Genomic DNA, 15,395 nt, shown 5'->3' with positions numbered 1-15,395 from the left:
CAAGGAAAAGCAAATTGCAATTGGTTGTCCTTTTTGTCTGCCCTTCCTCCCTCGCAGCCCCAGACCCCACCTCGGTGTACCTTTGTGCAGGCGCTCGCTTCGCTTTTGTGTCTGGAGCTCCCTGGAGAGGCGGAGGGCGATGGTCGCTGGAGGATGCTCAGGAGAGTGAGCGGAGAGACTCAGAGTGGCCCTGGCTGAGAGATGCCATCCGTGCGGAGATCCAGCCGGCAGCGCACGGCTTGGCACAAGGAATCGCCTCCAACAGACTCACCGGGCTCCGCTCCTCTGTCCCACGCCTTTTCCCCGTGCGCCCGTGTGCTTTAGCTTTCTGTCTGGATCACTGAAATCCTAACCTGCTGGAGAGAAAGCCTCGGCTTTCRATCCGTTGCTCGAACTGCGTTTTCACTCCCTGGTTCATTTAAGATCCATGAATTATCTCCTTGTGTCCTTAATGCACTGTCGGGAGCTGTTTCCATGTCGTGTGCCCAAGTGTGTGGAGGGGTTGTGGTTTTTTTTTTATTTTATTTTATTTTTTTTTTAAATATCTTTCTCCCAGCTTACACTCATCTGAAGATCGACAAGGATTGGGTTTTCCCCCTCTGTGGTGAGGCGGGAGTGGGGTGGGAGGAAGAGAATTTAGTWATGATCTGTTTGTCTTCAGAAGGGGCTGTCTGTGATAATTCTGGGAAGAGACACAGGGAAGGTTCCTAATGCCTGCAGTTCTGCCCYTCCTGAGCAGAATGATGAAGGAGAAAAATGTTTAATTCCAAGAGTTAAACTGGGGCTAAAATTCAACAATTTCTCCTACAGTTGTATGTTTMAGGTGACTTGCAGAAAGATATAGACTGCCATCTGATAAAGCTACAAATGCAAGCAGAAAAAAAATGCATAGAAACAGCCACTGAAGTGCCTTTTCAAAGAAAAAGGTAAAACCTGGAACTGAATGTCAATTTTTGGCTTTCAAACCCTCATTAAGAATGAGGGGAGTGAACAAGTCTGGTTTCTCCAGGTACAAAAGTCCCCCTGCCTCAAACTGTCTTATTGTCTTGGAGTGTGATGGGAAAACCTGGCACTTGGACCTCTCTGGGTCCAACCAAACCTTGACTCTTTGGACTGTAGAAAGAAAGGAAATGCAGGTGTGGGTTCATTATGTGATTTTCCCATCCCCTCACACATCTTTGAGTCAATGAGAAAAAAACAGTTCTAGTAGCTGAATCCTCCATTTTTCTCTTCRCCCTTGTCTTCCAGTTCTGTCTAAACTGGATGTTTAGACAGAGAACAGTTTTGTTTTCCAGTTCAATCTAAAGAGAGAATAAGTATAGCAGACTCTCGTGCTTAAATAGAAAATCCAAYAATCAGCCAAAATAATATGGTTGATAAAATTAGGCCTGTTCCCTGTTCTCAGCCTTCAGCTTGGGACTTGATGCTAAAAATTGACAAAGAAATCCAGGTGCAGTCTCCTCTGTGTGTGGGTRGATACAAGAAACATGTTCGTCATCTTCTTATAGGAACCGACAGGTTTTCGGCCACAAACCTCTAGGTTTTATTTCYGAACAGACAACAAGTATGGCTGCTCCAGGCCCACTGTAGCATCWAATTCTTCTTATCTAGTGACATGTAGTTGCTTGGAAAATCCAGTTATAGAAGTGGATCCATATGTGCGGAACTATTTTAAAAAGAGCTTAAATATTGGCCGTTATTACTAACAACAAAGGGAAGTTACTGCTGAAGAAGTTAAACCAGTCCCTTGTTTCAGTTAAACAATTAACTTTACCTAGAGCTTTTCAGATATGGTTAATATTCATAAAACAACATGGAGGTTTTGCAGTAGAGCTGGTTCAGTAGGCACAGATAGCTGTGTAACATTAATGGTTTGGATGGCTGACTTTTCTTTTCCAGTTTCATAATCCTGCAAGGGGCTTGGAGAATACAGTACAGTTAAAACAAAAAATGATTTTATGGGATAGATACTCTTCCATAAATTCAAATCCCAGTTGATATGRACTGTGGTTTCGCCAGGTAAAATGGGAGGAGATGTCTTGCCTTTTATGATAATACAATTTGGTTTGGGGCCAGAAATTGTTATGACCCAACTATGTGGGTTAATTTTGTCCTGATGCAGCTGTATTCCACAAGGCAATCCTTTTTGTGTATTTTGTGTATTTTCTGTACACAAAAAGCTACTACATTCCACATCTGCTCTCCCCACTGGAGCAAGTATAATTTGGGTGGCTAGGGTAAAAACCTAGCAAAATTCCAGCACTCCCCTCTTTGGGCCAAGGCCTGTCACCAGCCCCAGAAGGGATGTGCTTATTTTCAGTTCAGATGACACATCTTGGGATTCAGGGGCTAAAAGCTGACAGGGTCCAGCATGGATGCAGATTTTTGCATCATACATCTGTGGGGAGGCATTGGGCTGTGGGCTTTTTTGGTGCAGTAGGAGTGACTGCATTGTTTGCTGTTCATGTTGAGGAGTCCCTGGTATGTGGTAGCCAAAAATTGGATGGGTCTAACTAGGTTCCTCTGTCGACTCCAGGATGCTGTGGTGCTGGCAGATCAGGATGTGCCAGCATCCAGACCCTTTTGGTGCAAGGGAAATGACCATGTGCATTTCCTTTTTAGCAGTACAGTTCAGAGTCTGGAGGCCTCAGCTGGTTCACCCAGAAAGTCTATAATCCAGGGTTTTTTCCAAGATCATTCTCTGTATTATGTAGCAGGTTGGGAATTCTTTTTTTTTTTTTTTTTTTTTTGGTGCAGTGAGAAACAGCTCCGCTTGTTTTGGATTTGGTTGACATAATGTAAGGGCTTGCGATCAAGAATGATCGGGATCCGGTTAAATCCAGGTTTTACATTTTCCCCTCTTAAGAGAGTAAGGCTTCGACATTTCCTGCCTGGGAAGTGGTGCAGTTTATCTTTAAGGAGGATAGAGAAATAAGAAATGAGTCTCACGTTGCATGGGTGACATCACTGGCTTTTGGCTCAGCGCTCTGTATGCTCGGTCTGTAGGCTTCGGCCAAGGCTGCAGGGCTCGGTGTTTGAACAAGGAAAGATTCCCAGGTGTACCGAAGATTGGATTTGCTATTATTTGGGTTAAAAACGGTGAAATGAGATTTCTAAAGCTTGGGGACTCCAGCTCGCCTTCTGTTGCACTTGATCTCTACAAGATGGGTGAGTTATTCCCATTAAAGAGAAAGGGAGTGAAAATTTAAGGAGAAAAAAATATGTCTGAATATATAACTACTGATGCCGGGGATACGATTCCTATGAAGCTGCTGAGCTAAAAAACCTCAGCTCCGACGAGGAGATCGGGCCATATGGCAGAGAAATGGTGCAGCCCGAAAGCTGTTGACAACAGTTAGGGGCTGCTTTCCTCTCCCCGTGTAAGGTGTGTACTTCCCCYCCACCTCCGCCCCTCCGCCCCTCCGCCCCGGTTTGTTTTGGTTCGGTTTCCCCCGACCTCCCTCCCCTCCCCGTTCCTCAGCATCCTCTCCGCCAGCCGTAGCCCTGCCTTGCCTTCATCTTGCAGATGGCTAACGTGCCGCCGTGTTAGGAAAACTGTGCACAACACATCCCAGCGCCGGGGACGGAGGAAGCTTTTCAGCTGCCGGCGGAAGGGGGGGCAGCGGCGTGTGTGTGTGTGTGTGTGTGGAAGAAGGAAGGATGCCGGGGCCGAGCGCTGCCCCCCGCGCTGCCTAGCGGGCGGTGCGCGGCCGGCGGCGGCTCCTGCCGGGCTGCGGCTGCTCCCGCCGCCCCTGCCCGGCCCGGAGCCGGGAGGCTGCCGGAGTGCTGCCCGGGGAACGGAGGCAGCGCGGCGTTCGGCTGCCTGGATGACAGCGCCGACCGCAACAGCGGGAGAGTGAATGGCAAGGCTGGCAGAGAGAAGCCGAGGTGTTTCCGAAACCAAGATGCCAGTGACCGTCAGYGAAGTCTGCTGAGGGAGAGAGCCGTGCGTGCCCGCGTTCCCGGAGCCAGCCGGGGAGGGGATGTTTTAACCACGATTTCAAACAGCAGCAGCAGCAGCGGTAGCAGCGGCGGCAGCAGCAACAACAACAGATTGCTCCCCCCCTCTTGCTCCCTCCCTTTCGACCCCGCTTTAAACCCAAGCGAGTGACCGACCGTCCGTCCAGACGATGATGCTCTCGCTGAGCCACTGACAAAGAAAAGGCAAGTCACCCATTCCTGAAACCAGGACAACTGGCTGCTTGCAAGTGGGAGATGTCAGGCTGTTGAACTTTTCTGTCCTGTGATGATGCTCTAGTGAGCTTGCTGATCTGAAAGCCATCTCTTCTGGATTTCTGAGTGGGCCAGATTGAAAGAGATTAATGGACTAATCAGCCATCAGGTCTCTTCAGGGGGATACATCCCTTCAGCTCGTGGTGAGGGGAGCAGGACGCCTTTGTGTAGGTGGGTCACTGGTGGAAGGCTCTGTTTCTCCTCGCCAGGTCTCCTCTGCAGAGGAGRAGAGGCAGATGAGACTCCAAGACTGCCTCCAGGGCAGAACTTTGTAGTGCTCTCGGCATCCCTCTGCAGCGTGGATGTGAGCCACGGGAGTTGGGGATGTTTGAGGCAGTCTCTGCCAAGTGACACCTAGCAGCTGCTCCGGAGGTTTCTGCGTGGTCTCACCCCCATCTTTGCCTGTCGTGAAGATGTCCATGGTGTTTCTGTGAAGCTGAGGCATGGCTGCTGGAAGGTTGCTGCTCTATGCTGGCCTCTCTTTAGCTCTGTGTGCCCTTGGCATGCTGGCTGTGGCGATCTGCTCTGACCATTGGTACGAAACTGATGCCAGGAAGCACAGAGAGAGGTGCAAGAGCATCACCACTAAGAGAAATGATCCTGGCTTCATTTATAACTCCAACAACAACCTGCCTCTCAGGGCCAGCAGGTCTAGGTTGGACCGCTGGGAAGGGAAACTCCTCTTGGCAAGAAACAGGAGGCAGATCTTTGCTATGAGYGCAGTCGACGAGTGCAACAGACAGTACAACTCGACCAATATGGGGCTCTGGAGGAAATGCCACCGACAAGGATTCGACCAGGAGCTGGAGGAGTTGATTGCCAAAGGTAAGAGCTGTTTTTTATTTTTTTTTATTTATTTATTTTTTTTTTTACCAGATGAACATGCCAGGCTCTCCTGAGATGAGCAGGGGCTGAGCAGAGCCATTTGGGCTCACAGATGGGAGCTGGTGTCTCTAGCCAAGTACCTTTCCTTGCAATGGGTGAACTGGCCTGGCTGGGCATTGCTTCCAGAAGCAGTGCCAGGCAGTTTCTTATGGGATCTCTACTCCTGAGACACGRGGTTTGGGAGCAAGAAGGCTATGGGGGTGAGAACACACACATCCCAGAATATATTTTACATGTCTGTCTCTCTAAGCTTGATACAGTCTTCCCATCACCATGGCATCAGATTATTTCCATACACAAATAAAAAGTATTCATAAAGCAGACACTGTATTTTTTAAAAAAAAAAATTGTTTGACCCTGGTGGCTCAGGCAAAGTACATAGTATTTTATTGGAGGCTACATATGTCTGTGTTTCATCACTGCCTTTCTGAATACCCCATTTGTCCTGAAATTCATCATTTGCAGTGCTCACATGTAGGCTTTTTCTATCCACAAATGGAGAGTAAACAAAGAGAAAYGCTAAAGAGCAGGAGGAAACCCAGCTTTCTGTTTACACTGAGCTATGTTTTGGAATATTTTCAATATCTACAAAACATTACATTAATCTATTAGAAAGGAATAGTTTTCTCTTGGGGTGGAGATGCATCTGTTTGCCTGTAGCATTTTGTGCTATTTTTTGTCTCTTCTTTTGGTCCTTTGTCTTAATTTTCCCCCCAAGGTAGTGGTTCAAGGTGATGGTCATTTTGTCCCAAACGTTTCTTTGATCCGAGGCATAGGAAGGGGACACATGTATAAGCCCCACCCTAAACAGAAGATGCATGTTTTTGCAGGATGATGAGGATTTYAGTAAAGGATGATGGCATCTTTGCTCCCCACAGCATGGTTACTCTGTACTACAAAATAGCAATTCCCTCCCATGGTTCTTCTCTTGCAATCAGAAGATTCCCCATTGGTTTATTTCCATGGTAGTGTAATCACTGCTTCTCACACWGTGCCATCTTTCAAAATACTTGTCTTCCAAGTGTATTTGCTGTCTCAAACTCTCTTGATAGCCTTCATTAATTCCCTTCTCGGACATTACAAGTGGAATTATTTCTTAAAACTACTTATTCACGGGGGGGTGGGGGGGGTTCTCTCACATATTTGCCCATGTACACGTTTTGTTCCATATGGTTCACGGGTGARCAGTGGAAGTGAGTAGCATGGTAGAGACTTACACCAAACCAGTCCAAACAGGTGGTGATCCAGAGAGCCTGGATCACTGCTTGGGATCCTGTCTGTGTTGCTAGGGATTAYACCTGCATATCCAGCTGCTGTTTAACAACTCCTTGGAAACACATTTGTAAAGGGCAATTGGACATGTCCAGCTCCTGTCAGCACCCAGACACCCTGCTGCTGGTTTCAGTGCTAAGGAATGATTCCAATTCTCCATTCTCCAATTCTCCCTTCTCCAATTCTCCATTCTCCAATTCTCCATTCTCCATCTAGGTGAGGATGGTTTGTGCTGGGCTGGCTGTGGAGCTCTGGGTTGCTCTGCCACGTGTGCTCGCTGTGCTCGGGGCATAAACAAATTCAACCTTGACAGCGGGCAAACATGTCAACAGAGCTCACCTTTGCAAATGGAGTTGTGGTTATCAGAGAGGTTTTTCATCCTGAAACAAATGAGACTCTCTCCTCTTTCTCCACTTGTCCTGGGATCAGGAATGTCCATTTCTCCTGGCAGAAACAGCTGAAATTGCATGGTGCTGAGTTATGTGTAATGGCAGCTCTGCAAAGTGTTAACCATAGATGAAATGTGACAAATCAAGATGAGGTGGTTAAATTCAGGGGGAGGTGGTCTTTGGAAGATGTTGTTGGGTTTGTGTGTGTGTGAATGAGTGTGTGTGAGCGTGTGTAGTGCACWAACTCTGAACATACCACATCCAGCTGGTAGCAAAGAATTCCCTGGGCTCAGKTGCAGTGAGTGTCCCTGTGTGTCTGCAGATGGCCAAAGATGCACSTCACAGAATCACTGCCACCAGGTCAGGAGTGCAACTTGTGCACATAAAGGAGCTACATRCAAATATCAGGGTGTGTCCCTGCTTTAAAGGCTTTTTGACACACTTTTAAGAAACTTCATTGTAGGATGAGAGAAGTGTTAAAGGAGGGACACTCAGAGYGCTGAACAGCAGCATTTTAGTTCATTTGATTGTGTTTCTGGGGTGAGGATCTGCCTWTACTGTAGCTCCCAGCCATGATGAAGAGTCACACACAAATGCTATGGAGGTGTGTGTTCGTTTGGCTGAAACAGGCTGAAACACAGAATAGCAAGTATAATGGCAATTTGATAAAATTAAGTGTTTGACCTACTCAGAAATAAAAATGGAGATGTTTCCTTTTTGATCCTCAATTACATGATGGAAGTGAAGTAAGTGTTATTGCTGTCCAGTGTTGAGAAGAACTGTGAGTTCAAAACAAGGCAGGTATTCCAGGTTCATACCAGCAGGATTTGTCATGAAAGTAAAAACGAGAAGATTTTAGTTCCATGACAGATACTTGTTTGGGAGTTAGAGGTGGGTGCCTGAACAGAGTTTTCCCTGTGCAGGTGTGAGGGGTGCAGATATTCTCCAAGTGTAGTGGTCAAATAACCTGACTGGGGCACAGATTCTTGCACAGATGAAATCTCTCTCTGTGAGATACCTTGTAAAAGAGGATGTCATTGGTACACAGACCTTTAACTCTCTTTCCTCTGTTAATTTAATATAAAGCRCCTCTTCCAGAACTGGATAAACTAATGCAGGTTCTGGCCCCAAATATTGTATGTAATGCTATATGCAATTGAATATAAATTTTATGAAGTGTTTTAGTTTTTGATTTGTTTTTAAAGCCGGACGGGATCTGCGATCCATTTATTTTAAAACAGGTCCTACATTTTTCCCTAGGCAAAACTTCCAGTTTTGAGAATGGTCTGTTGAGATTTGTCTATCAAAGGATAACAAAAAATGGTCATTAAGAGCCTAACTAGCTTTGCAAATACCCTGCAGTTATTCTGCTTRTGAACTCTGCTGAAATTAATACAAGCTATAGGCAATGGCTTATGGCAGGATCAGGCACTGTTGTACTTGGCAGTGTTCTGATACCAGTGATTTAAAAAAAACAGTTCTGTTCCTGAATAGTCTGGGTCACTTCTGTAATTCTATTCCATATTTATTAATTTTTACTTTCTGAGTAATAAATCAAGATCTTTATAGTGGATTTTGCTAGAAAAACTGGAGATCTGTTGCTTCAGATTTCTTATAGATAGATATAATATATGCTAACACATATATAAAATAGTTAGTCCTATTTACATTTCTCTTATTATTTTTTTWAAATTTTCACAGAACCCACATGCATATTTCAAAATAATACAGTTAGGTAAAYATGCAGTGAATTATAAGAGATTGTSACAAGTAAGAATACTCAGGGAGAAGCAGGCAAGCATGAGACCAAAGACCTGAGGAGTATTCTAAGGCTGCATCAAAATGAGGCAGTTCATTTCTTCTCTTTGTCACCATGAAAAAAAAAATCAAATCAGAAACAACAGAAATTACAATCAGTAAAGAAATTACTGGAGTAGAACATGCAAACTGAGGTCCCAGTCTTGCTAACTTTTTCTCATCTGAATAATCTGTATTTCTGGGAATGGACTATTTGGATGAGGGAAAGCACTTTGATACAGAAGGACAAGTCAAAAAAAAAAAAAAAGAGCTAACAGAGCTTTTCCTCTGATTCTGTTTTCACATCTGTTCAAGTATTTTAGCATCTCAGAACCAGAGTTTCACTCCTGATCCCTAAAACCTTGCAGAGTCAAGAAATGCTGTCYCTGGGATTGTTCAGCACAATATTCTAAAATTCTTCTGATTCTCAGGTGATTTTTAAATCTCCTTCACAAACTAGCCTTGCTGCTGAAGGCCCCTTTGAGCACAGTGTTCACCCTCTCCTATCAGATCCCTCGTTTGCCTGTTTTCCACAGAGTTTCTAGCAAAAGCAGCAGTTCCTCACCCTAGCAACAACTCTCAGTGAGCCAGCCTCCTCCACCACTAAGCAAGGGAGTTGTAACGCAGGTGAGCATCCATTCGTGGATGGGAGAAGGCAGAGTTTATGTCCTGCTTTGGCAACCAGCAGCTCACAACTCCTTGTATACAACTTGTAGAAACCCACAAAAAAAACAGGGAAGCCACAGAGTTCTGTCTGCATCCCGTGGCAGYGCTGCTCAGATGCTTTCCTGCAGTAGTTGAGAGAGAAACAACAAAGGGAAAAAAGGAATTACATCATTTAATTATAAAGGTACAATAAAGTAGATGAAGAAGTTGCACAATAACSAGAGTCTGTTCCATTTAGACAATTACTACTCAGAGGACCTTTCATCTTGCCTTTGGAAGGCTGCCAGCCAAACTTGACTGGATGGGGCTCTGCTGCCTGCCATTGGAATCCAATTTTTGTTTAAAAAAAAAAATAGAATTCACAATGACCTTATTATTTCAACCCTCCTTTTACCTTCCTTCTTCCCCTGAGATGCAGGGAAGTCATAGCAAATCCTATTTTTAAAACATTTTCTTATGAGTATGCTTAGCCCATGCCAACACTGAAAAAAAMCCCCAACAACAACAACCCTAAGTAATTCCTGTGCAGCCTACCTCCACCTCAAATAATATGCAAGATTTCTGGGATGAAAGCATTCTCTGGTTTGGTTTGTCAGATGTGTGGCATAACTGAGGAAGAAAGGCTTAACAGGACTACTCCAGCCGTCACTAGGGATTATTTATACACAAATGGAAAAGCCTGAAGAGAGGCTACTTGCAGCTATCTCTAGGAGCAAAAAGATTTATTTTTGTAAAAAWTCTTGCAATACTTTGCTATGCTCTAGATTTGACTTTTAAAATGCAATGGCTTTGACAGGTAAATTAGGACGGCCATTTTTTCATGTATCCTTCATASATTAAAGACTCAAAATGCTTTGTTTAAAATCTGTGCTTGAAATCCCAGCTGTTTTCCAAATGGACTCATTGAAAAAGGGACTTTATTGAAGTCTTGATTCTGATCCTAGAGAAGTCAATAGTAAATGTTTTATTGAACATGGTGATGCAGCAAGTTCAGGCCTTTAGTGTTTCCTTTGAGGTTAAAATTGTCCCTGGGTAGAAAGGCCAGCACAAGGTCTGTGCTCCCTCCTGTCACAGCTGGAGTTCTGCTGGAGGCATCCACTGAAATTCAAGCAGCAGWCAGTACTGGAGTTGAATCTTAGGCTATCCAGGTATTCAGCCTTTGCAGTTTTTGATGCTGAAATTATTCATAGTCCGTGGATGTAAGACTTGAAGTCAAACAACTGAGATACAGCAAAGCCATCCTCTTGTTCAGGGATTTTCTAARATCCTTTAGTGGATGGAATAACTGGTTCATGCATGTGAGTTCCAGGAGGATTTGGCCCATCATATTTTGAATAAGCAATTTAATATTTTAATTGCWTCAAATTTAAATAGCATTTCATTAAAACGTTTCTTTACCACAAGTAATAAGAACCTGACACATTCCTCTGACACATCGGAGATAATTAGTTTGATAATATATATCTGCTAAAAATACTAAGAACATATATGTAATTTAACAGAGTCACAACTGGTTCTAATCATGATTTTTTAAAGGGCAAATTTCAATCAAGCTGTTGGCTTTCAAACAAAATTGCCAGTGAAGACAAATGGAAATTTTGCCTGAGTAAAAATTACTGGATCATGTCCTTCTCAAGAGAAACTGATATTTGCAGAGCTGCCTGCAGGACTGCATGCTTAATTCCTGTTCATTTAATTGAACATCCAAATCCTTTTGAGAAATCCCAGCATTTTTATCCTTTCTGCCTACTGTTTATTTTTTTAACTATGGAGGAAATATTTAACATGAATGCAGTTCTGCTCTATTCACTGCAAAAATAAAAATTCAAAAGAGTATTTTACTTAAATAGAGATGAAACGGTCCAAACTATTTTGTTATCTCCCTCAGTAAAAATCCATATTAATATTGCTTTTTCTCACTAAAAAAGTATTTCTATGAAAATATACACAGAATTTTCTCTGCATTCAAAAAAGTTTCAGGAGGGGAATGAGTTCATTGACTGTTGCAGAGCCAGTAGATAAGAAGCCTTTTTTTTTTTTGGTAGGTTTAGCAGAAATAATGACAAACATTTACAATGTGAAGTACTCAATTTCTCATTGCTCACAAAGTCACGGCACTCTTAACTACACATTTACCTCTTTAGGACCAAAAGAAAGAAGTGAGAGGGTGTTTCTTAGTTTTAAATAAATAAGTAAGTAAACAAATAAATAAATAATGTGGATTTTAGAATCCAAGTTTCCTTAACATATCTTTCTAAATAGAATCCACTGAAAAGAATATAAATGAACATATTTTCCCTGCAGGAGGGAAATCAGACTGAAAACATGGAAATGTGTCCATTTTCTTTCTCATAAAACCTAATTCTTTTATAAATAAATATTCAGAATTGCCCAGCTGAGCCTGCTGAAATCGTAATCCTTTGTAGATAACTACCAAAATAGATGAAAGAAAGGTAGTACTGCAGTTAGGGCAGGGGCTTACAAAGCCAGAATTCAGTCCAAGCTCTGCCATAGTCTTTCTTCATGACCTGAGGCAAGGGACTAAATCTCTCATACCTCAGCTCAGTAGCAGTATAATAGGGATTTCGTTCACTATTATTAATGCCAGTTAGCGTTCTACCCTCAGATTTACGAGCCTTAATCATGGATCAGAAATCATGGATCAGAAAAATGTCCCTGTCCTTTTGACATGTGGCTGCACTTTCGATATTGGCTGCATTACTTGCCAATATTACAAGAGAATACAGCCAGACTACAAAGTAATTCAAAGTAATTACGTTCAGYGTGAGCTGTAGTGGCTTTAGAACACCAGGAGGCAAACCACAGCCCTGTGAGCACCACAAAAAGAGGGATTCCTTCAAGAGTTGTAAAGAGGGATAATGAATAAGAAGTGCGGATGTTTACAGGATGGTCTTCCAAAGATTGAGGGACGGCACCAGAAAAATCATGGGTCATGTCTGCTTGAAAAATTTATAAGTAGGTGATGGGGATTGACCTCTTTGGTTGACTGTAGGAAGAAGTTGACATTTCCTTAATGAAGACAAGTAGATTGCACTAATGAGATGGATATGGGGACAGCAGCCTACAGCTGCTAAGAGAAATGACATGGTCAGAGTGATGCTTTAGGAAAATTATAGTTCTATCAGCATTCTGATTGGATACACAGAGGGCACAAGTTCACATTGTAAAGGTCAGAAAAAGAAATATTGTAGTAATAAAGGCAGGAGGTGATGAGAGCCTGGATGGTGAAAGAATATGCAAACCCTACACATCCCCTGGATCCATACACATGGTGAGAGATATGAGATGAAAACATTGCTCCAGTTCTTGGCCAGAACAACAAGAAAAGTAACAGYATTGTCTGTGATGATCTAGAGGGGAATTACTGAAGAAAGCATATAGTAGAAAAGGAAGAAGACCATTAGGAACTCTTTTAGTTACAATAAACTGAGTTTGATATATGTGTCTCTATGAGGGAGTATTTAAGATACTTTGGGCATGGACCTAGGGAGACAAGTTTGTGTTAGAGGAGTGAGCCTGGAAATTGCTACATGGAGATCATAGCAGAATCCATGTTTGTGCTTGAAATTATCAAGGAAAATACAGAAAGAGAAAAGTCCCATGAGCTCCAGCAGAGGTGGGAGAAGAGAAGCGTCTTCTGGAGGACATGCAAAAGGAACAGATTCAATGGTGGTGCTATAGAAGTGAGCAATATCAAGGCAGCTGAAGAGAGACACCACTTCAGGTTTAAACAGCACAAGAGACTACTGCAGGTAGAGAACAGAGCATTCAGACTATTCAGCTGAAGTTTGCCCAGGACTTTAAGTAGAGATTTTGGCAGTGGTTGCAAAGGAGAGGAAGCTGCAGTGAACTGGTAGGGAGGACTCCAGGCAGCGTTTGTAGCTGGTGAGAAAGGGAGGAGAGGAAAAGACATGGCATTTATAGAGRAAAAATAAATATTTTAAGATGAAAGAATGTTTTAAGATAAGAATATTTTAAGAGAAAAGAGATTGAATGGGATTTGTGTTAGGAGAGTAAAGAGGCAGAGGGGTGTGAGAGGTCAAGGCAAAGAGAGAGCAAGAAGACAAGAGCAGTCATAAGGAAAGGCAGGAGGTAGGGTAAGACTGGCTCAGTGGCAAATGAAAGAAAGGAAGAGARCCACATAGGAGGTTTTTAATCTGTAGGAGAGGAGAATGGGGAAGGAGTTGCAGGAGGGGAAGAGGAAACAGAAGACAAAGCTGCTGGAAGAGGAAGATAATGGTTTATCTTTTCTCCTGGAAGAACTGGGTGAAATCCTGTGTGACAGCTGAAGTGGGGGCTGGARGAGGCAGGAGGGTCTGAGGAATGAGCCAAAAGTAGCAAAGAGGTGATTGTGACAGKGACTCAGATTTAACTGTGCTGAGCTGGGGTAGTAAGTCTAGGAAAGAGCAGAACAATGCATTCATAGTGGAGAAAGTTAGCCAGGCAGGAGGGTTCCCATTAGAGATACCCCACTGCGTGAGACATGGCAGAGACCAGCTGGTATGGATCAGCTGGGATTTGGGCTAGCAGGCAGGAACAGCAAGGCTAAAGGTCTGTGAATGAAAGAACKCAGGATGGATAACATCTACAGGTGAGAAAGGGAAGGAAAGATAAAGAGAGTGATACAAGAATAAAGGCAGGCAAGAAGTCCTTAATGCTGATGATCTGAGGTGACAGAAAGACCAAGRAGGCTTAGCATGGAGAGATGGTTGGTGGTTGATGAAAGAGTCCAGGGATTGTCCAAGTGGTGGAGGAGAAGAATGGGGGGAAAGCAGAAGGTTCAGTATGGAGTCCTGCCTTTTTGGTGACTCACTGGATTAAACTTAACTCTGAGACCTGTTGTTGGTTTTGAGTTTTAACAGCAGACATTGGAAAAAAAGCTTCCTAAATGTATTTCTAGACTTCCTAATATAATGAAACAGTTATGCTAATTTTATTGGATAACAAAAGCTATTTGAAAAGATCTTTCCGCCTCAATATGAATGCATGATTCTTGTCTCTGTGTCTGTGTCTGTATTAATCAGTGCCTATCTTTGCCTATCTAATATGCAAAAGACATGGCATTTATAGAGGAAAAATAATCTAATATGCAAAGGAGCCTTTATAGTGGAGATAGTTTTTCTTTCTGCTAGCGGTCATTTAATGACATAAATATTGTAACAGGAACAAACAAACAAACAAAAGAAACTAAAACTTTTTCAGATGTTASAGGTGTGGATTAGGGTCATTAGACTGATTTTGAAGAGATAATGATTAATRGTAGCTGATGATCCAATTACATTGCTTTGTCTTAGGTACTTGAGTGGTCCCATTAAGAGAGTATCTGAATACTGTTCTTGAGTTTTAGCCATAAAGGATTTGAAGAGTGGAATTATCCCTGTTTAATACAGAGGACAGTTGCTTAACAATGCAAACATTCTGCAGGGCAACAATTCACACTGGAAAGAAATTTGCCGTTGTTGATCCCTAATCACATATTTTATGTCAAATTTCATCCCTTTTCTATTTATCAATTCCTAAGGCTGTCCAGTTTTGCTCATATGATATTCTGTAATGGTTAAAGAGAGAGGGAGGAATGTTACAGTGATCAGAGAGACAAAGGAGCCAGCCAACAGGAACAKGGGAAATGGAAAAACTCAAATAAYTTAATGGGCTCAAATTGGGAAGTTGGATAATTTCCATCTCAGTCTTCTGAAAGATGTGACATTGCAAGTTCAGTAAAAAGGATTTTCAATAAATCTGTCTAATTAGGGTGGTACATTAGGAATGAAAAGTAGCAAATCTATATTTAAAGAAAGGAGAAAAAGTTGTCTGGGCCACAGCGGACCTTTTAGTTTGATCATAATAATACCAGTGTTTAAAGTAAGCTCTAAAGGAGAGATTAATTAAATGCAYAGGGGAAAATGAAATAAACATTCAATGTATGTTTTCTTATTTGAAGTGTGCCAAACTACCCTGATATATTTTGCTGGGAAGATAACTGGGGTTTAAGATAAGGAAATGCCTCAGACGTAAGTTATCAGGGTTTTGGTWAAGGATTTTATATTCTGCCCCTAAGGAAATGGTTTGTTGCAATGTTCAGGTAATTAGTACAAAATTTACAGAGTGCCTAAAGAACYGACAGAGGGAAGG

At 42.8% G+C, this 15,395-nt stretch overlaps 1 protein-coding gene across 1 annotated transcript in view; it reads left to right on the top strand.

Moving 5' to 3' along the window:
• The first annotated feature begins 3,804 nt into the window (after window positions 1–3,804).
• Window positions 3,805–15,395, top strand: part of TMEM178B (transmembrane protein 178B) — a 201,465-nt gene continuing 189,874 nt past the window's right edge. The window contains exon 1 of the mRNA XM_057374492.1: window positions 3,805–5,058. Within this exon, the coding sequence (XP_057230475.1) occupies window positions 4,677–5,058 (382 nt within the window). The 5' untranslated portion in view covers window positions 3,805–4,676. The remainder of the gene's footprint in view (window positions 5,059–15,395) is intronic.

This window comes from Malurus melanocephalus, unplaced genomic scaffold, assembly GCF_030028575.1.
Source record: "Malurus melanocephalus ecotype Western Australia unplaced genomic scaffold, MMel_1.1 scaffold_226, whole genome shotgun sequence".
In the NCBI taxonomy this organism is placed as follows: Eukaryota; Metazoa; Chordata; class Aves; order Passeriformes; family Maluridae; genus Malurus; species Malurus melanocephalus.
Note: the sequence above shows the minus strand (reverse complement) of the source record. Positions and strands in the feature narration are given on the sequence as shown.